Here is a 21,859-nt window from a genome sequence, read left to right on the forward strand (position 1 = left end):
CATCCCTTGTGAGACTCAAGTACTTCCTAAGCATATGTCTCTGCTCCTGCTCAAAGCTGGTGTGGCACTGGTATCTTCCTGGAAGTGTATCAGTGATTTATTCCTTAAGAAGAACAATGGAGCCCTCTAGCTGTTTGTTCCCTTAGAAACTCCCATGAGATCAGGCTGGAGCCCCCTGTCCAGGGTTTGATTCCTTTAGCCATTTGAGAAACACTACACTCTTAAGAGATAAGGGTGGAAGCCCTCACATTTTCCTTAATAATAAAAATCATCATACCTTGTTTAAGGCAATTGAAATAGAAACTTCTTTTAAAAAAAACTTTAAAAGCTTTAAAAAGTTCCAAGAACAAAGGTGGCTCTACTTTTGCATACTCACAGTCACTCCAGTTGAGCTTTATTGGCTGTTCTTTTGTTCCACTCAGGTCCCCAAGCACAGGTTTCTAAATTACCTGAATTTCTGTTAGGAAAAAGAGGGAAAGGGTCTAACCCAGTTCAAAAGAGAAAAGGAGAGAGGTCCATATATTCTCCAAAACTGATGGCTATCTCTTAGCTACAACCTTGAGATTTCTTGATGACCATGAGGCCAGTTGAAAAATAAAAAGGAAAAAAAATGCCAAACAAGCATAGTGTAACCATGTGGTTGACCCACATGACCAACTAAAATGGCTGACAAACATGACAAAATTCATGTGGCCAAGTCACAGGATGAACCAAAATGGCCGCTGAATATGTCAGAAAGGTCGACTGAGATGAAATAAGGCCCTGAGAAAACAATTCACTAATGATACTCAGAGATAAAAGGCTATCTAGAAGAAAATCACAGATGAGACTTGGCATACAAAAAGACATAAACTAGGGTAGGAACCTACTCAAGGAGAACACAAATTACCAATAGCTACTTTTCCCAAAAGAGTGAGAAAGTTGAGCACAGTATTGTGGAGAACAGAAACAGACATGGAGAACAGAAACAAAAAGGCAACTGAACTCCAGGTTGCACATATTGACCCTGAATGATGTGCTGTGCAACTGGGTTAATAATAGGCTTTGTGGAACCTCTTTACTGATGAAAAACAGGAAAGGAAAGAAAGGGGGAGATACAGTGGACCCTTGAGTTACGACTGTCTTGACATATGAACAGCTTGTGTTTCATCTGAAATTTTAGTTTTAACTTAAGAACAAAACCTTGAGTTGTGACCCAAATGCCGGCCCTTGTGCTTCCACATGGTCTCAGATACAGATTTAACTTTCAAAAGGATCTGGAAGGAGCCTTACAACAGCCATTCCAATGTGGGGTTAACTGGGAAATCCTGGGCCATCATCCCAAGAAACACATTTGCTTGTGTCACTCCTCTGCTTTTCATCTTCCATGTGTCCCCATTACTTGTGGGAGAAAGGCAACATTGCTTCACTTACAGAGCAGTTATGAATGAGGCAACACTGTGCCGACATCAGGTACTAGCCTGAGACAGACCTGCTTGTTGTGGCTCTCCTGTTCCCTTCCTGCCTCAACGCTGCACTCCGTGATTCTTGACTTTGACTAATCCTTTGAATTATTTTATTACCTTGGGAACTTTAAAAATAAAAAATCATACAGATGCTTGGGCCCAACCTTCGGAACTTCTGATTTAATTGTGTGGTAGGGGGTGTGGGAACCAGTATATATAAAATTGGGTTAGTTGATTTTGATAACTTGTCCTTTATTCAGCACTGCCTGGCCTCACACCTTTATTTTGCTGTTCCTAACCCCTGCCATGCCATCCCTCAACTATATATGAATTTCCTTCCACTCTCCTCTCAGATGTCTCTATACCATGTGGATTTCTCCAAAAAAAATCTTCTAGCCAGCATTCTCTCCTTCCTCTGAACACATTGGAGCCATCTTCTAATACCCATCAACTTCTACCTGTATTATAATCACCTCTTGCTGTGTCGAAGGAGCTTTGCCTGCTAGACAAAGCTATAATTCCAGCACTCGGAGGCTCAGGCAGGTGGACTGCTGTGAGTCTGAGGCCAGCCTGAACTGCCTAGTGAGACCCTGTCTCAAAAAAAAAAAAGCTATGCCAGTTTGCATTGGTAGTTTCCTGGGGGCAAATATCTATATCTTTATCTTTGTATCCTAACTGCTTTGCCCATGCCTGACAATGTTTGGCATTTACCCAGCATTTATGGAATGGTTGGAAAGATGGATGGATGGATGGATGGATAGATGGATGGATGGGTGAATGGCTGTCTTTAACACACTACCGGGTGAATGGTGACCCATTACTTTGGTATTTTAGGGTGCTCAGCAGAATATCTTCAGTCCAGATTTTATTTCATTTCAGGGGTAATGGCCCCTTGGGCCTCCTTGGAGGAGAGAATGAAAATTACCCTGAAAACATTGAAATGACATCTGTGAAGATGGCCAATCCATACGGCCACTCTCTACCAGGTGCTCCAGGAAACGGCTATGGTAAGCATGTGTTAAGAAAAGATAACATCCCCAAAAGAAAGTAAAAGTCAGTGGATTTATGGTTAAGAAGCCATTGCAATAGAAGAATTGGCTTATTGCTTCCCTTCAAACACCTTCTTTGGATACAAGAGTTTGAGAAGTTAGTGTCTAGAGAAGCCAAGTGTACCTGGTGATCAAAGAGGGCCTAGTAAGGTATGTGGAAAGTGGGAGCCTGCATACCCTCTACCTGCCTTAGATGGCAGAGGTGGCCAACTGTAGTTATGTGGGCTCAGTGTGCTAAGATCCTGAGTGTTCTCAAAAGAAGTCAGAAAAAAAATTTTTTTTAAACTTGATGTCTCCTGTGCTAGTCCACTTTCTGTTGCAGTAACAGAATACCTGAGACTAGGTACTCTGTAAAGAAAAGGAGGCTTATTCATTTCACAGTGCAAGACCAGGTGGCCCCATCTGTTTGGCCTCTTGTGAGACTTGACTGCATCATACCATGGCAGAGAAATAGAAGCACGAAGGAAAACCAGCCATGTGCAGAAGGACCAAGCACAGGGGTGGCCTTGCTTTATAACAACCCACTCTTGGGAGAGCAAACTAATCCCTTCTGAGAGTAGCACCCCAATGACATAATAATGTCCCACAGGCTCCACCTCTTAAAGGTCTCACATATACATAAACGTGGCCAAGATCCCAGCACATGAACCTCTGGGGACACATCAAACTATACCCAGACTGGAGCACTCCTTGAATTTCATGTGCTCCCAAAAATTTAAAACACTGGGTGGGCAAACAAAATCACTTTTGGGGAGACATAAGGACTGCGTATGACCACCTTTAGCTTAGCGCCTCCTAAAGGTGTCCAGTCAACAATGTGTACACAGTCTACTAGGGGCAAGGAGGAAGGAAAGCAGACCGATGCTTAGGTTACCCACCTGCCCTGCAATATAGCTAAGATTTTTCTCATGACTTGTGCTTTTCAATTATTAACTCTTTAGTCTTCGAACCAGCCTCAGTGGCTGTTAATAAACCTGTCATTTGAATGGCATTAGGTATCATTTTCTTTCTTATATGTATCAAAACTCATGGTGGACAGTGAGCTCTGGGTTTGGGGGAGGATTTCTCTTTAGCTGTCTGCAAGTCTTTGTTCACGAGTTAAACAAAAACAGGCACAAGTGCTACCTCATGTTACTTTAAGCTTAAATAGGTAGACAAAGACTAATAGGTACACCAAGACTAAGAAAATTAGCGATTAAACTACGTGCCAAGAGCCATATCATCCTCAGAATCTATTGTGTGTAAAAAGTAAGATGCTCAGCTCCAGGAGAAAGAGGAAATTCTAAACAGTTCTTACCTTCCAGGAGGAAAGTGGAATTTGATGCCTTGTTGGAGAAGCCAGTTCACTCTAGAGATAGAAACAAGTCCATGCAGTGTTGTGGGAATGTGGAGCCCATGGGAGTCAGAAGAGGAAGGAGATTGAACCACGAAGAGCACAAAAGGCACATGTACCAGTGGTGTAGACTGAGGAGTGATCAGACTGGAGGGCACATGAGAAAAGGTTTTTGTTTTGGTTTGGTTTTTTTGAGACAGGAGCTCATTATGTAGTTAAAGCTGGCCCTGAACTCACTACATAGCCCAGGCTGGCCTTGAACTTGTGATGATTCTCCTGCCTCAGCCTCCACGTGCTAGGATTATAGGTTGCCACCATACCCAGCTTGAGAAAGGGGTTGAAGAAGGCAGGGAAAATGGGACAGGATGCCTTTCCGTGTACTTACTCCTTGACTCACGACAGGGTTATGCTTCAATAAGCTTATCATAAATTGAACATACCTAAGTTAAAAATGCATTGAGTACCCCTAACTTCAGCATATCCTGTCTTAGCAACACGGTGCACTGTCTAGCCTCAGTTTTTTGCCTCGATGACTGGGAACTGCTGCTGCCCAGCGTCATGAGAGGGGATCATGCACGACACCCTAGCCTGGAAATTTCAAAATTCAATTGTTTTTCTGTGGGTGCTGGGGATGTAGTTCTCATGTGTGTCAGGCAAATGCTCTTCCACTGAGCTACATGCCCCTCAAAATTAATCTCAGAGACATAAAATAACATGCTTAGTGACAAACAGGGCTGGGAATTATGCTCAGGCAAGAAATTCCAGAACCTTCTGTAGTTTAACTTTACACACTGGCCCCATCAAAATGTGGTCCATTTTCTCTGTGGTGGAGTTGACCTTTGATGTTTACCATCGATTGAATATGAGTACATTGAAATATGATATTGTCGTGTAGATGCTTAAAGTGGAGCCTGTCCCTAAGGCAGTCATGCCGTATTTTAATTTGTTCAGAAGTCATCATAGCACTAGAGCTGGGAGCAACCTTTGTATGCATCTACCCAAGTGCTTTCCAAACTCTGAATTGCAACTTATTAACAGGTTGTGAAATGAACTTTTTAAACTGACATAGAATTTTTCGAAAGCAAGATGAAAATTAAAACTAAAGTGAAATAGGGTAAGAGTATATCACAGTGAAGTTTCTGTAGTCAAAGTATTGTTTTGTGAAGCTTATTTTAAGTTACCTAAGTCTAGGTGTGCCCTGTATCTCAATGTAAGAATCATTTTTTTAATCATGACTTATAGTCAGATGAAAACCATTGATCAAGTTGGTAATACTTAATGGTATTTATTCTATTTTCCAGGGTCTTAATCCTGGCTCTGTTAGAACCTTAAAGGCAAGATCTTGGTGTTAGTAACCATTACTAACCATTATTAGCACATACTAACCATTATGTGCTTACTGGTATCTGGGGTCATACGACTGATTTGCAGGGTCTCCTCCCTCTTCATTCCAGTGAACCCTGCTTTTATGGGAGAAAATAGCCCTCTCCACGATAATGGAACCCTCCCGTCATCCAGATGTGATTGGCACGAGTCATCTCAAGGTAAGGCTTTAATGGACTGTGATCCTAAAATCAGCCCGAGGGAAGGAACATATGCAAGGCAACCCAAATATGGCCACATCCTCTGGGCATGTGTGTTGTCAATACAATGCAGCATTTGTTTAATTTATCATGAAGAGTCTTTTCTTTCTTTTCCCTCCTTACTCCCTCCCTCCCTCCCTTCCTTTCTTCCTTCTTTTTTCCCCCCCCTCCATCCCTCCCTTTCTCCCTCCCTTCCTTTCTTCCTTCTTTTTTCCCCCCCCTCCATCCCTCCCTTTCTCCCTCCCTTCCTTTCTTTCCTTCTCTTTGGTGCTGAGAAATGAATCCACAGCCCCACATGCTAAGCACTTGCTCTTACCACTGATATTCACCCCCAGCCCTTGGAGCTTTATTTCAAATACGCAGTTTTTCTCTTATAGGTAGCAAGGTGTCATTAGGAATCTTTCAGGGGCAAGTGACAGAAACTCAGTTTGAATAGGCATTAGCCCTGGGGCATTAATTGGTTCACTTAGTGGGAAGGATATGGGAGAAATTTAAAGCACCTAAAGCAGCTGGGCGTGGTGGCTTTCACATGTAGTCCCAGCACTCAGAAGGCTGAGGCCGGAGGATCAGTGCCAGTATGAGGCCAGTACGGGCTACCCGATGAATCAAGGCCAACTTGAACTACATAGTAAAACTAGTGAAACTCTGTCTCAAAAAAAGAACCTAAAATAAACTACTCTAGCTCCTCATACAGTAACCTACATGTGCTAGGCATTTTAGAGATATTTGTTGGTTTAAGTTGTTGAGTGAGTTGGAGAAATCAGGGCCTAAGACTCTGACGTAAGGGCTCACCTGTGTTTGCTCGTTGCTGCATCCATTTCTCAGCTCTGCTCGACTTAGCTTCTCTATAAACTGGCTCTTCTCCATCTGGATCAGTCAGGCCATCAGCCCCGTGTAGAAACTGGTCAGCTTAGCTACTTTCCTTTCTTCCTGGTCTGTCCGTCAATGCCAGGGAAAGACGGGCCAGTCTATTTGGAGCGCATGCACCTGAACCATTCCCTTTTATTGTAGGAGACAAGATTGACTTTAACTATCAGGGAGAGGAAATGGCTTTAGCCTTCATAAGGCCTCCCTATGCAGCCAGCCTGAGGTTTGAGGGGAAAGTCCCCCCGAAAGCAGAGATAAGTAGTTAGATGGAAGATCTGGCTTTCTTTGCTGTTTTGTCTAGCATTGGTTTTTATTTTCAAACCACATACAACTAATTTATGGGTAGTTTCATGATAAAGTGTCACTTTAAGGGATTCTGCTGTGCTCCAGGAAGCCCCCCCACACATAGTGGGTGCTCATAAATATTCGTTTATAATTGAACGAATGAGACATCAGCATCTTGTTTCAGGAATGGGCCACAGTGAGGAGCCTAATCTGCCTTGAGTTCAGACCTGGGTTTGACTCCTAGCTCTACTACTTGCTGAGTGTGTGACCTTAGGAAAATCACTTTGCCGAGCCTCAGTTTTCTTAGCTATAAAATGGGGTTGATGACAGTACCTACTTCATAGAGTGATTATGAGAAGAAAATGATACACTCTGTTTAAGGTGTCGGTCTGCAGTAATAGTACGTATTGTTATGGCTAACTATCATTGCTGAGAGGAGTTCTTGAGTTCTAGTCCAATCCTGCCATTTAATGGGGTGTGATGAGGGAAGGGAGGTGTCAGTTCATGTCTCTGCTCCTCTGTTTCTCCAACCATTAAATAAAAAATACGATGTCTAAGTCAGGTTTATTGGACAGGAATTGTGTTCAGGTGTCTGATGCTGAAACAGAGCAATAGCTTTGCAATATTCTGCTTTATCTGTCTCTTCTAACAAGAAGAGTGGAGGGAAGAAACCCAAAGTTTCCAGCAGCTCCTCCCAAGACGCCTTCAAGGGCCAAAGTTCCTGGCATCTTTTCTCCGCCATTCTCGGTAGTTGAATGTTCGTCCTCTTGTTTTCAAAATGGCTGCTTCCAGACATGAACATGGAGAAATAGTGAAAGACAAAAGGTGAACCAGGCAAACTACCTCCTTTTAAAGAGCATCCATGGAAGCCACTTGTTTCATTGTCTAAAACTGGGTCACCTGTTATCCTTATCTGTAAAGGAAGCTGGTAAAAATCTAAAACTGAGTATAGTGACTGCCTAAGAAATTTGGTTTCTATTAGCATAGTGAAAAAAACAATATGGGGCTGGGAATTTAGCTCAGTGGTGCTGCCGCCTGCCCTGCAAGTGCAAGGTTCTGAGTTTGATCCCCATTACAAAAAAAAAGAGAAAAAGAACAGATGTTGGGACATGGACAAATAGTGTCTACCATCTGGGATGACCCAGGGATGACGGTTGAAAGACTATAAACTTACCTGGACTTTTACAGGCATAAAAAATTGTAAATTCTAAGTTAGAAGTGTCAAATTAAAAAAGAAAATCTTGCCATTTAACTGTCATTTAGAAGAACTCCCGTCTTCTGTTTCTAGAATCCCATTGTCTTCAATAGGGATTCTGTTTCTAATTTCTTACTTAGCTACCAGGACAGAATCCCTGCAGGAAGACACATCTCCTGAGAAGACTCCTCAGGGGACAGCTACTGGGAAGTTAGGCTGTGATTTTTTTGCGGAGCTGGCTGTGGTGATCTCATCGGGCATTGAAAAAATGTGAATGGAGCATTCTTCTATCATTGTCAACACCTGTCCCCCAGTGGGTCCCGGTGGGACAATGGCAGTGTGATTACCTGTGAGGTCTTCGAAGACCCCACAGGTAGACAATAAAGCTCCTAGGAAGCTAGAGATGCTGTCAGATAACCAAGTGAATGAAATCATCATAGAGGTTGAGAATGTTCCTTCTGGGATCCAAAGCCATCCCTCCTCAACTCAGATTATTCAAGACAAACCACTGGCCAATTCAGCCTTTAGCATGGTTTCATCAACATCTGCTTTCCATGTGAGAGACTCCCTGATTTTCAGCCACAGGAATGACAAAAAGCGCAACCAGTTGTTAGAATTGTCAACATCTATGGATGAACCGATTTCTCAGACCCTTCGAAGCCCAGAATGCCTGGGTATAGACACTGCTTGCAATTTCCATGAAACCATTCCAGGTATAAAACACTGGGGAAAAGTTAGGGCAGTAGCGGAGAAGGCTTCCAAGTTGTCCACAGGATCTTTGTTATTGTTTTGTGAGCTACATCCCCACCCTTTAAAAAAAATTTTTTTTTCAAGTTTGAGCTGTCTCACTAGGTAAGTCGCTAAGTAGTCCAGACAGGGAACTCACAGTCTTCTCTCAGAGTGCTGTGATTACAGATGTGCACTAACAACCATCGCTCATCCACTGAGTTCTTTATTTTTAGGACACCAAGGAACATGGGAGAACTAGCAGATGAAGTAAAGATATAGGGAATGGAGGGAGGAGGGATCACTGTGAGACCTCACTACTAACCAGAGCTTACCTTCATCCGTTTATTTTATGTGCCTTCTTTCTGTTAACCATCAAGGGTAGGTTTATTTACTTCCCACACTCTGCACCTTTAGGCAGTCATTTCCATTTGCTTAGTGAGGAAACTGAGGCTCAGAGAAACCCAGTGACCCAGCAGAAGTGGGACTAAATGCAGATCTGTTTAACCACCGAGCCCAAGTCCCTAACCATGACCCTGTCCTGCTTGGGGCTAATCCTTCCCCACTGTGGTTTCTGGGAATGTCGTAGGTAGGACACCTTTTCCTGCCACGTGCATCAAGAAATGAGATCTTAGCTGAGAATACCCAGCCTGGCTGCTCCCGAGGCCAACAAAAATGCTATTTCTGTTTCACTCCTCAGCACTCCAGGCATAAAAATCTACTAATTCTCAGGGGTATGTGGGAGAAGAAAATCCACTCAAGCATTTGGTGGGTTTTGCCCCACGCTGCTGTCTACCTGCGTTGCTGTTTTCCTTTATCTTCCCTTCTCTTTTCTTCCTCTCTCCTTACTTGAGAGACAAATTGTTCTCTCTCCCTCTCTTTTTCTCCCTCTTTTCCTCCGTCCCTTACTCCTTTCTTTCTTTGGTGGTACTGGGGATTGAACCCAGGGCCTTAGCACTGAGCTACATCCACAAGCCTTTTTTTGTTTGGCTTTGTTTTTTAATATTGAGACAGGGTCTCATTAAGTCACTAAAGTTGCCCAGCCTGGTCTCAAGCTTGCAGTCTTCCTGCGTCAGCTGAGGAGAGTGCTGGAACTACATACATGTGTCCTGCACCCACCTAAGGAAAATTTCACCTTTGGCAGAGTGACTTGCTGGCCTCTTTTGGGGATTCCTCTTGAACCTCAACTGTGTCATTAAAATGAACACAGTGTGTCCTCGTGAGGAGTTCCAGTTCAGTGATGAAAGCAAGGAGCCCTATACCTCAGCCATCTCCAGCCCTTTACTGCCCCAGCCTTTACTGCCCCAGGTGAGAGCAGCTCCGGGTATCATACTGAGCCACAAGATCATCCAGAGGAAGAAGAATCCATTGTTTCATTTTGTTTTGCTTTTTGTGTGCACACAGTACTGGGATTGAGCCCAGAACCTTGTGCCTGCTAGGCAAGGGCTCTACCACTGAGCTGTAACATAGTCCTGGTTTTTTTGTTTTGTTTTGTTTTGTTTTTTGTTTTCCTTCTGTTTTGAGAAGGAAGAAAGCTTTTTCCAAGAGACTTCTCTGAAGACCATTACTTGGAAAACAGCTTTGCCTAGACACCTTTGAGGAAGACCTGACAATTGGGACCTTGTGCCTGGGGATGGACCTGCCCTGAGGAAGCTTGGGAGGGAAGTGGGGTAGATTCCCAAGCACAGTTCTGCTATTTACAAGGAAGAATGACTTTGGCATAGGTGAGCAACAGGCTTTGCCTGCCACATTGGCCAAAAATGCGAATATGCGTTAGCAGGAGAAGAAGAGGGAGGTGGAAGAGTATATCACAGCAGTCGGACTGAGAATAAGCCACTTGTCCTAGAGTTCAAGGGCAAAAGGAGCAGTGTGGGAAATGAAAGTGAGAAAGAAAACATGGCCTGGGCAGGTACAAAGGCACCCTGTTAGCTTTGCTGAAAGGCATTTGTTTATTTATTTGCCACAGGTAAGAGAAAAACATTGAATTGCAATAGAGCAAAAACGTTGTCCTTTGCTTTAACTTTGTGCTTTAACACATATGTGTCTTCTTGTTGTTTTTACTTGTAATCTTTGGAATCCCTGGGTCCATATATTATTCTCTCCTTGTGCTCTTATAAAAACATGCTCTGATTTCATCGCCATATTTTGAAATGTTATAACTCTGTTAAAGATGGAAGAAATTAAACTCCATTCATTTCCTTTTGCAGGGCAAAAGTTAATTGCATCCCTGATACCCATGACATCTAGAGAGAGAATTAAAACCATCAGGAACCAGCCAAGGACCATGGAGGAGAAAAGGAAGCTTAGGTACAAACCAAAGATTTTCTTTTCTCTCAGATTTTATGTGAACCTCAAACTTTTACTCCATCTCAGAAAGATAAGAAATAAAGTGCAAGGACCTGAGTTCGATCCCCACACCCCCCCAAAGAAAGATAAGAAATAAATAAATGCAAGAAAACAGACAACTCTTCCTTGCAGAAGAACTCCAAAAAAATCTACTTAGATGTTTATGTGCCATCGTTAGCTTTTTAGTTTTGACAAACAGCGCTGAAAAAATATGATGTTATCAGAGAAACTGCTGAGTGGCGAATGGGAACTCTGTCGTTACTTTAGTAGTCGTCAGTAGAGTTCAAACAACTCTACAATTTAAAAAATTCACTTAAAAAAAGAAAAGGAGATCTGTGAGCTTTCCAAGCCCAGAAATTAAAAAGAAAAAGAAAGACGAGGGTTGTTTTGGCTTTTAGACTTCACATTTATTTCTCCTAAAAAAATTTTTTTGGAGGTTCTGGCAGGGAACTCGGGGCCTCCAGAAACTTGGGCATACGAAGCAGGTGCTGTACCACTGAGTTAGACCCCCAGCCCCTCTTTTCTCTTTTTTTGTAACTTGCAATTGTTGGCAACCACAGCTGCTGATAAATTATACAGTGATCCAGTTTTTTTGGAGGCAGACTTTGAGATCGCAAAGGTACGTTTCAAAGCCTGGTAGCGGGGATAGATTTGTCAACAAGTAACTTAGAAGTGGCTGAAAGAAAATCAGGCCAAATCAAGGAAGGAGAGAGAGCAGTGGGAGGACCAGGGAGCAGGGACACAGTTTGCTGGGGCCGGAAGGGGCGTTTGGGACACACATTTAAAGAGGATGTTGTAGGAGTGAGTGACTGAGAAGAATGAAGGGAGCCAGGAAGAATTAGGATGAACAGACCTGTGAGTCTGTGGAAGGACACAGAGAACAACTGTGATTGTGTCTGTCTCAAAATACTCTTCAGTTTCAAGCTCCGTGTAGTCCCCGTGTCACCGAGTAGGGGCCAGAAGGCCTTCCTGGGGACTGCTCAGCCTCAGTACAGCTGGCATTGTGGGGCTGCACCATTCTTGGTTGGGGCTCTTGCCTGTTCCTTGGAGGGGTGGCTAGCAGCATCCCCAGCCTCTTCCTCGTAGCTGTCAAAAGCATCTCTCTCCCCACCCCCATTTCCAGTTCAACCAAAAAGTCCCCAGACATTGCCACTTGCCCCCCAAGGGTCAGGCTCACCCCAGGCTGAGAACCCCGGATGCTCAGGGGCAGCCCCACCACATCCTCCTTCACATCCTCCTCCTGTTCCTCTGTTCCCTCTGTTCCCTCCGTTCCAGCCACTCTGGCTCCTTGCCTCTCAGCCTCGTTTGAGGTTCTGTGCTGTTTCCTCTGTGGGATTTTCCCTCATCTGTGCGACTAAACCCTCCTCTCCCTCAGATAGGAGGCTGCCTTGCCGTGATGCTATTTCAAGAGTCTCCACACTGGCATTTCCCACCCTTTCACCCACTCTGTGTGCTCTAGTGCAAGTCACTTTCTCCTATTTCCCGCTTTACTCCTTTGGTCACTGTGTTAATTGGCAGTTGTCTTTCTCTTCCGACTAGAACGTCAGCCCCACTGGCCAGGGGGAAAGTGGTCTCTTTTACCTCCTAGTGGGACCTTTGCTGGCACATAGTGGGTGCTCAGTAGCTATTATTCAAGTGAATGACGAATGAATGAGCGACAGTGTTGGTGTCCCGCTGTTTCCTGCCTATCCCCCCAGGAACATAGTTGACAAAGAGAAAAGTAAACAGTCCCATCGCACGCTCCGGCTCAAGTGCTGTGCTCAGTATCTGAACTCCTTTTCTCGGGTAAGTCACATTTCTTTCTTTAAATTTTATTTTTTGATCAACATGTCATAACTACCTGTATTAGTGGAATGTGGTGTGATAGTTGAACACATTAATGCAGGATGCAGTGATCAGGTCAGAGGAGCGTTTCCCTATCCTTATCATGTCTTTTGTGTGTGTGGTACTAGGGGTTGAATCCAGAGTCCCTCCATACCCCCAGCCCTCTTTATTTTTGTATTTTGATATAGGGTCTCCCTCAGTTGGTGAGTTAGCCAAGCTGGCTTGAACTTGCAGCTCTCCTGTCTCAGACTCCCAGAGTGCTGCGATTATAGGCATGTGCCGCCGTGCTTGGCCACCTCTTCATTTCTTCTCCCTTCTCTCCTTCTCCCTTTTCTTTCTGGAGCTGAGGATGGAACCCCAGGGCCTGGCATGTACCCAACATACACTTCTCCATCCCTTTCTTATCCTTGGTCCCTTTGAGCTTGTGTCTTCTAGATCTTTGTAAAATATACAATAGGTTATTATAAAGGATCATCGCCCTACCATATTGCAAAACACCGGCACTTATACTCTTATCTGTGTTTTGGTACCGATTTTTCAACCTCCCTTTAGCCTTGCTCCCCCAAACTCTTCTGAACATCTTGTAATCACTGTTCAACATTTAGACAAATTTGAGCTCCCGTGTATGAGGGAATATAAGGTCTTTCCGTGCTTGCCTTATTTCACTCGACAATATCCTTTAGTTTCATCTGTTTTGCAAATGACAGGATTTTGTTCTTTTTTTGGCTGTATAATATTCCCTTGTGTATATGTCCCATCTTCTTTATCCATGCATCCACTAATGGACCCCTAGGTTAATTCTACATATTGGATATTATGAATAGTGCCTCAGCAAGCACGGGCCTGCAGGTATCTCTTTGGTATACCGATTTCACTTCCTTTGGCTAAATACCCAGAAACAGCCGGGCTGGGTCAAGTAGTAATTCTATATTTAGCGTTTTGGGGACCCTCCAAAATGGGTGTACTAGTTTACATTCCCACTCTAAAACAAGCCCGGCGAGCAGGTGAAAACAAGAAATGCAGAGCGTGAGGATGGAGGAGGGCAGGGGAGAAGAAAATTGAAGAGCTAGGGCTATTTCATACCCAGAGCCATCAGGTCACCATGGGTGCGGGGACAGGAAAAGCCGTGGAAAGGTCTAGGAGGACACGGAGTCAGCCAGCCTGACAGTGCAAGCATCACCATCTCCAACAGCAAGCTGGGGCAGGTGACAGCAGCGGAACCTTAGAGGGTGGCTGAGCGCAGCTTTGTAAACGCGGGGCTCACCGTGCGGGGACGCATGCGCCGTGTTGCAGAAGCGGTGGTTGTTCTGTTGTTAGGCACCTGCTGGGGAGATCCTTGTTGACTGACTGTCAGACCTCTGCTTTCCAACCCCAGGGTTATCGGAGATCCAAGAACAGTCTTTCCGAGCTCCTCAGTTCCATCAGCTTGTGGCAGAAGACGCTCAAGGTCATCGGAGGCAAGTTTGGAACCAGCGTCCTCTCCTATTTCAACTTCCTGAGGTGGCTTTTGAAGTTCAACATCTTCTCCTTCGTCTTGAACTTTAGCTTCATCATAATCCCTCAGCTTACGGTGGCTGAAAGGAACACGCAGCAGTTCACCGGGCAGGAATTTCTCACTGGGGCGGTGAGTTCCACCACCTGGGAGATCCGGGGAGGTCCCTGGGGTCACCCACCCACTGTGCCTGGAGGTCGACAGATGGGGAAAGGGGGTGTTTAAAATATTTCCCTTTTGCCCAAGTAACACAAAGGTGACATTGTGGGATTTCTGTCCCCAGAGGTAAACACCCGTCACAATTATCCACCTGCCTCTTTTTTTGCACAAGTGTGAAGACATGTTTGTTTTTCCACAGGCAGCCCTTTCTTTCCTTTTCTTTCCTTCCAAGAAGTGAATTATTCATTATATGTTATCTGTGCCTTGCTCTCTTTCACCTAATGATAGTGGACCTCTTCTCGTGCTGGAGATCTGTGTTTTGGCTTTTTTTCTACAAAATACAGTGTTCCTTTGGGAAAATTTCTACCATCATGAAGAACTAAGAAAAGGTCCACTTTATCTCTTTCCTTGTGTACCCCCCGAGCTTCGGGTATACCTTTGGAGACTGCTTTTTTCTCCCTAGGCAAACCCTGATCAAGCTCTCTGTGTCCTAGATACGTGGATAATGATTCTTTTAGAAATAAAAGGAAAACCAGGCATGGCGGTACACACCTGTCATCCCAGAACCAGGGGACTGGGGGCTGAGGGAGTGGGGTCAAAGTCGGAACCCAATCTGGGCAGCTGCGTTACTTAGCAAGGCCCTGTTTCAAACTAAAAAGTGAAAATGGGATGGCGATGTAGCTCAGTCCAAAGGCCCTGAGTTCAATCCCCACTACTGGGGACAGCGAGAGAAGGGGAGAGAGGGAGAGAAAAGAGAGAGGTACAGAAAGTGCGAGAGTGCGAGAACCCATGAGTGAAGGGGAAGGCGAAGAGAGACAGGAGGAGGCCTGGGGTGGGAGCTCGGGGACAGCCCACGCCTAGCTCGGAGGAGGCGCTGGGACCCATCCCCAGCACTGAAAAGAAATTAATTAATTAAAATTAAAAGCGGCACAGGATTATTACCACTTGAATTGCACCTTTTTCTGCCTGACTATACAGCACGAACATTTTTAGAAATCTACATCATTCTCAAGCCGGGCATGGTGGCGCACGCCTGTAATCCCAGCACTCGGGAGGCTGAGGCAGGAGGATCGCTGTGAGTTTGAGAACAGCCTGAATTACATAGTGAGTTCCAGGTCAGTCTCAAGTACATAATGAGACCCTGCCTCAAAAAAACCAAAACACGCAAACAAATCTACATGATTCTCTTTAACCATGACCATAATTTATTTACCCAGCTCCCTACTGAAGCACCTAACCTTTGTCTCAAGAGTTAACCTGAAAGACACTTCTGCCCCTGAGAGCCTGTAGAACAGGATGGCGAAACTAAGTCCTCGAGCCAGATCCAGTCTTTATAAATTATTGAAAAGGCTCAAAAAGGAAAAAATTATGAAACAAGAAAACATTAAGAAATTCAAACTTTGGCGTCTGTAAAGTTGTTTTGGGGGGCACGTTGCACCCATTTTGCTTCTTATCCCGAAGTAAGAAATTTTTATGCTAGGATGAGGGTGAGTATGTGTCAAACCAGCTTGGAAAATGGAAGCTGTCTGCTATCTAGCTCTTTACAGAAAAGGTTTCTGGGTCTGGAATTTAGCTCTGTGATTCTGCCGCCTGCCTCGCAAGCACAAGGTCCTGAGTTCGATCCCGGGTACCAAAAAAAAAAAAAAGAAGAAGAAGAAGCTTTTTGATCCCTGCAGTAGAATGTCCAAAGTAAAGTTCTCCCGCTTGTCTTTCTCCCCTTTTCCCATTAAAATAAATCTTACTTCAGAGAGATGCTGTAAAATGGAATTACTGTGTATACTTCTTCATTTTATTCCTTCTCCTTCAAACACTATATACAGTTGTATATAGGAAAAATTACTACGAAATATTCAAAGCATACAGGAAGATAAAGAGTATAATAAACTCCCATTAGAGCCACTACGTGGATTAAATTTTTCCATATTGTTTTATTTTACTGTTTCTGGAAGCATTTGAAAGTAAATTGTAGATGTCAGGACATTTCACACTGAAATTCTTCAGCATGCTGAAAAACAAGAGCGTGTTTCTACGGTTATAATACCCTTGTGACACACACTAAAGCTAATATTATTTAAAAACCCAGATATGTCGACTGGAAGGCTTCAGGTGTTTCCTAGTGAACCTGTGTGGTCGCAGTAACAAACAGGTGACAGACACACATAACACTGGCCGTCCTGCTTTTGGTCATGTTTTGCTTGGTTGTTTGAGTCCAGTTGGTAACAGCTAGGTCCCTGCACTGTCAGGTCTTGTTTCAACTCTTGTTTCTTGTGAGAAACTTCGTTGGTCCTCAGGGGTCTCCGGAGCCTCTTTTCTGACAAACTACAGTTGGTCCTCTGAATCTGCATATTCTGACTTGTTGGATTTAATGAACCACCATTTAATTAAATGAAAAAATGTATCTGTCCTGAACATGGGCAGATTTTTCTTGTTATGCCCCGAACCATACAGCTATTTGCATGGTATTAGATATTGTATACAGAGATGACTTAGAGGATGTGGAAAGATGTGGGCACGTAAAATGCAAATACTCTGCCACTTTCCAGAAGGGACTGAAGCACCTGCAGACTTTGCTATCTGTGGGGGCCCTCAGACTGCTCCCCTTCAGATACCAAGGGATCGCTGCGAATGTGTACACTGACTGGCCCAAGCTTCCTGCAGACTGAAGAGGCCAACGGCGTGGACCACCCTCCTTCACCTTTTTCTCGAGAGACCCACCTGACAGGGATCACTTTATTGTCCTCTGCAGGGCTACTTCACAAAAACAGTGATGTACTATGGCTTTTACACCAATTCAACAATCAGGCACGGGAGCAGTGGGGCGGCCTATGACATGCAGCTGGCCTACATCTTCACAGTCGCCGCATGCCTGGTCATCTGCTTCTTCAGTTTGCTTTACAGGTATGGAGCTTTCGAGGCTTATTGGAGATTTAGGCAAAATCCAAGAAACTCAAAAATTATCCCCGAGTCACACCTTCTCTGCAGTGTGGACTTTCTACCGCCGCCTAATCATTCCTTGTCCTACAGAAAAAAGTCTGAGTGCAGCAGAAAGAGAGGTTTATGTGCACCTTGGAAGCCATGGGCAGTGTGAAAGGAAAGATGGGACAACCCAAGCAAGCAGTGGCTGGACAAATGTCAGAGAGGAAGTGCAGATTGGAAATACACACAGAAAATGTGTTCAATCTCTAGTCATTTGTTAGGTGTGCTGTATCAAAATACAGTGATACCTCAGTTCATGAACTTAATTATCTCCATGATTCCGGTTGTAAACTAAACTGGATGAGAACCAAATCAAATCTCACCGTAAGGTCAACATTGAACTTAACCGTTGAATTTGACTTGGTTCTCGTCCAATTCTTGTGACCAGAATTATGGAAAGAATCAAGTTCAAGAATCGAGGTGCCCCTGAACCGCAGGGTGGGTGGCTTAAACAAGGGAGATTTATTTCACAGTTCTGGAGGCCAGAAGTGTAAGACCAAGAATCAGCAGGGTTTGATTTCTTCCAAAGACTTCTCTCCTTCATTTGAAGGTGGCTGTTGCTATAGTTTGCATTGGGAATGTCCCCCAGGGGTGCGTGTACTAAAGGATGAGCCCAGCTTGGCAAGACTCAGAGCTGTGGAATTTTTTTTTCTTTTTTTTGGCAGTTCTGGGGATTGAATTCAGGACCTTGCATTTGCAAGACAGGCACAGTGCCACTGAGCTAATCCCTGGCTCTCTGAAAACTTGAAGAGGTGGAGCCTAGTGGGAGATCCCGCAGGTCTGGGAGTGAGCCCTCAAATGGACTGTGGGACAAGGCAAAGGAATGGATTCCTCCCTGCATCCTCCGGAAGGAGCACAGCTTTGCTTTTGAGACCCATTTGCTGACTTCTGAGTTGCAGAAGGATAAGATAATAACTTTGTGCTGTTTTAAGCTGCGAGGTTGGTAATTTGTCATAGCGGCCAACTCTCACAATGTCTCTGTGAGGTGGACACTGGTATTATCCTTATTACACAGATGTAGAAACTGAGGCTTAGAATGGTCAAGGATCCCACCACTGTCAAATCCAGGATTGGATCACAAGCCAGACCTGTCTGTTCTAAAGCTTCTTGACCTTTAGTTTTGTTCTCATGCTGCTTTGGGTCAAGATCTTAAGGCTCCACCTCTGGTGCTGCCTTTCTCTCTGAATGGTAGGACGTCCTTTGGCTAATCCCTGTATCGCCACGCCCGTCGTGTAACCTGTGGCTGTTTGGGTTTCTTCCTTCCCTAGCATGGCCACGTATTTCCGGAACAACTTCATTAACCCTCACATTTACTCCAGAGGGATCGCTAAACTTATCTTCTGCTGGGACTTCACTGTCACTCACGTAAAAGCTGTGAAGCTAAGGCAGAAGAACCTCAGCACGGAGATAAGGGTAAAGCATGCTCACCCCACCCAGTGTCTTCCTGTGGCCCCTCTCCTTCCCTCCTATGTCTACAACTGCTTAGAGTAAAAAGAATTACCTTTCTGTTGTCTGTGAGATTGTTTAAAAAAAAAAAAAAAGGGTATAGGGCCGAGGGTTTAGCTCAGCGGTTCTGGTGCCTGCTTTGCAAGCGCAGGGACCTGAGTTCTATTCCTGGTGCCAAAAAAAAAGGTATATACTCATAATACTCTTGACCTCTTATTAGGATGGTGTAGGGAAATGGGCATTTTCACGGGACTTCAGAGATCACTAAATTGGTACAGACTTCCTTGAGGCCAGTTTAACAGTTTATGTCAAAATATTAAGATGCCTCCCTTGCCAAGAAAGAGCCCATGATCTCAGCATGCTGTCCTCAACAGCAGGGTCCTGTTCTATTACTTCTGCCTGCTTCTCAGAGATGGGGATGAGTTGGATGTAGATATGGTGTTTCTTGGTCATTTTGAGATTCTTCCATCATCCAAGTTCCTCGTGAACTTTCCCCTCCCTCCCACCTACAGATCCGGGCCAGGGATCTTTGCTAACGCAGGAGAGCCACCTGTGTGCCCACTTGACTTTATTGCCTTTGCAGGAGAACTTGTCGGAGATCCTCCACGAGAATGTCAAGTTCACATTCCGCCAGCGGCTGGCCCGCTTTTCTGCTCACCTGGCAGCCTGGCTTGTCTCAACGGGAATGGCTGGCGCCTGCTGTGCAGCTGTGTATTACCTGGCTCAGTACAACTCTGAGGTAAGCAGAACACTGGGGAGAACCAGGTGAAGCGATGGCCTGATGGAGGGGGACAGGGATGCCCCCTGTTCAAGCCAGGGTCTGTGGCCAGCGGGAGGAAGTCCTGGCCCACGGACTGAGAATCTGCACCTAAGCAGGGCCCCCCCCAGGTGGTATGAACTCTGGTTACCGGGCAAGGAGCTGTGGGCTGGTGGAGAGACGGAAATTTGTACCACAGACCTGAGATCCAAATTCTCAGTTTTTTCTTTACTGCTCGGTTCCTCCTGCCACCCACTGTGCCTGGCCTAAGTCTGGTGAGCCCGTGAGCTCTGGCAGGTGATTTAATCTTTCCAAGCCCCAGCCGGGAGTGGTCCTACATGGCTTTGTTAGGTGTGTGGTCAGGAAGAGAGAAAAGCTGGGCTCTGGGACATATTAAGGTCACTGTGGCGCAGTCCTGTTTTTTGAAGGCTTCAGACTACACTACTCGGCTAATTTTATCCACTTTTCCAGCCTACAGAATCGGAGGGCAGGTTGGTCTGATTATATCTCTTTCCGTAATAGCTTCCCATTAGTCTCCATATAAAATCTAGGGCTAGGATTCCAGCCCAGTGATACAGCGTGTGCCTCACATGCCAGAGGCCCTGGACTGGAGCCCCACCCTACCCAAGGCAAACACACACACTGTCCTCCATAGCACGATTCATGGCTGTTTTATGACCTTATCTCTGCCCACATCTCTAGCTCCCACCCCCCACTACCCATATCCCAGTACATGGTTTGCTACATGCTTATACTCACAGTTCTTTGAACACACGATGCTTTTCTTCCTTCCAAGATGGACAACTCTTGCACACTGTAACTTCGTTTACCTGGAAAACTCCTGCCCTTCCTCTAGACCTTACCATGGATGTCACCTCCTCCGGGGGGCCTTCCCTCACCATCCCTGCTGCCTCTTCCTGGTCTGAGTTGAATGTGTGTGACTCTCCGGGCTGGTTCTGTACAACTTGTCACACACGGCGTTAGAGGTGCCTGCCCGTGTGTCTGTTTCTTCCCATCTCCTGACTTAATAGTTGGTATAGAGAGGAGCTTACAAACGGATGAAGAAGCAAGAAGCCAGCAAAAAAGTGAACATGCAATTGGGTGTGGTGGTGCACACCTGTGTTTCCTGCTCTCTGGGAGGCTGAGGTGGAGAGAGGACCTGCGCCGAGGTCCTGAGTCCAGTGCTCAGAACCGTACACACGGGATGTGGGACTATGCAAACCCGGAGGTTTGCTGCTGGCCATGTTAAGATCTGCCCTGAAAGAGGGGAAATCAAGTTACAATCCTCATAGGCCGGCCTTGCGTACTAGGGTGGTGCTTAATAGCTGTGGCCAGGCAGCTGCAGGTGGAAAGAGGGTTTCTCACTTTCCCTTTTGCCCTGAAACGAAGGGGTCAGCTAAGAAGAGGGGATAGCAAAGTGGAGTCCTTCCCACTGTTTGAACATCTGCCCGGTGCCAACCTGTCGCACACCAGTCCCTGGTGACTTCTACTTCATGTCAGTGGGGTCACCATTTAGCAGCACTGGGGCCAGACTGCCAGGGCAGCTTCTGAGCCATCCAGGGGCAGACAGAATCACAGACTAGCCTTGGGAGGAAGAGGAAAGGGGATTGTGAGACATCAGATAAATCCGCTGCCCCTCTCATCCAAGACCCGTGGAAAGGGCACCTGGCCGAAGATAGCTCGGGTTGTACCCGGAGCCATTGCCAGAGCCTGAGTCGGCCTAGAGGAAGGACGTCACACACAGACGCAGTGTGGGCTAGCTGGGGTGCCCCTGGACCCCATTTCCATGCTGGGGAAAACGCACAAGGTCACACAAGAGAGGACGTGAGGTTCCATAGGGACCAATGTCTTTGCACTGCGGCTATGGTGTGCCTGGGCCTTTGCATTCGGTGATGCAGGCAGAGTCCCAGAATGGCTCAACACATCTACATTCAGATCTGCCCCTGCCTTGCTGGTGACCCGAGGCAAGTGTCTTTGCCTCTCTGAGCCTCCATGTGCTTGGCACAGGTTAAATGCTAAAGAAATGGAAGCTTAGTAGTGAACCCCACAGGCGCTGCCACTGGGCCTTCCCCGTGACGCATCTCTTCTGAGTGAGGCAGAGAGGGTGCAGTGCCTAGCAGGCATCTTGGTTCTCTCCTCCATCCTTGCAGTTCCTGAGGACGCACAGGGACCCCTGGGCAGTGCTGTTACTGCCTTTTGTGGTGTCCTGCATCAATTTGATCGTGCCGCGCCTCTACTCCATGTTTGGGCTGGTGGAGAAGTACGAGATGCCCCGGCACGAAGTGTACAACCTCCTGATCCGGTAGGTGTGTCTGCCACACCCAGCAGCAGCCTCGTTTCCATGGAGTTAGAGAAATTAGTTTAGCCGGGAGGGCG

At 45.6% G+C, this 21,859-nt stretch overlaps 1 protein-coding gene and 1 non-coding gene across 3 annotated transcripts in view; one reads left to right on the forward strand and one right to left on the reverse strand.

Annotated features, from left to right (window-relative positions):
* Positions 1–21,859, forward strand: part of Tmc5 (transmembrane channel like 5) — a 77,437-nt gene that overhangs the window by 25,851 nt on the left and 29,727 nt on the right. The window contains exons 3-11 of one of the 2 annotated variants that reach the window (XM_010610067.3): positions 2,325–2,452; positions 5,282–5,371; positions 10,691–10,790; positions 12,527–12,614; positions 14,029–14,277; positions 17,051–17,202; positions 18,549–18,693; positions 19,310–19,465; positions 21,634–21,785. In XM_010610067.3, the coding sequence (XP_010608369.1) occupies positions 2,325–2,452; positions 5,282–5,371; positions 10,691–10,790; positions 12,527–12,614; positions 14,029–14,277; positions 17,051–17,202; positions 18,549–18,693; positions 19,310–19,465; positions 21,634–21,785 (1,260 nt within the window). Of the gene's footprint in view, positions 1–2,324; positions 2,453–5,281; positions 5,372–8,018; positions 8,471–10,690; positions 10,791–12,526; positions 12,615–14,028; positions 14,278–17,050; positions 17,203–18,548; positions 18,694–19,309; positions 19,466–21,633; positions 21,786–21,859 lie in introns of those variants that run through there. The other variant, XM_010610068.3, reaches the window with a different exon arrangement.
* On the reverse strand, positions 3,494–3,617 carry LOC117284170. The gene has a single exon (XR_004515269.1). It is a non-coding gene; the product is annotated as a small nucleolar RNA SNORA40 (small nucleolar RNA).

Source organism: Fukomys damarensis, unplaced genomic scaffold, assembly GCF_012274545.1.
Source record: "Fukomys damarensis isolate Sample0158 unplaced genomic scaffold, DMR_v1.0_HiC HiC_scaffold_34, whole genome shotgun sequence".
Lineage (NCBI taxonomy): Eukaryota > Metazoa > Chordata > Mammalia > Rodentia > Bathyergidae > Fukomys > Fukomys damarensis.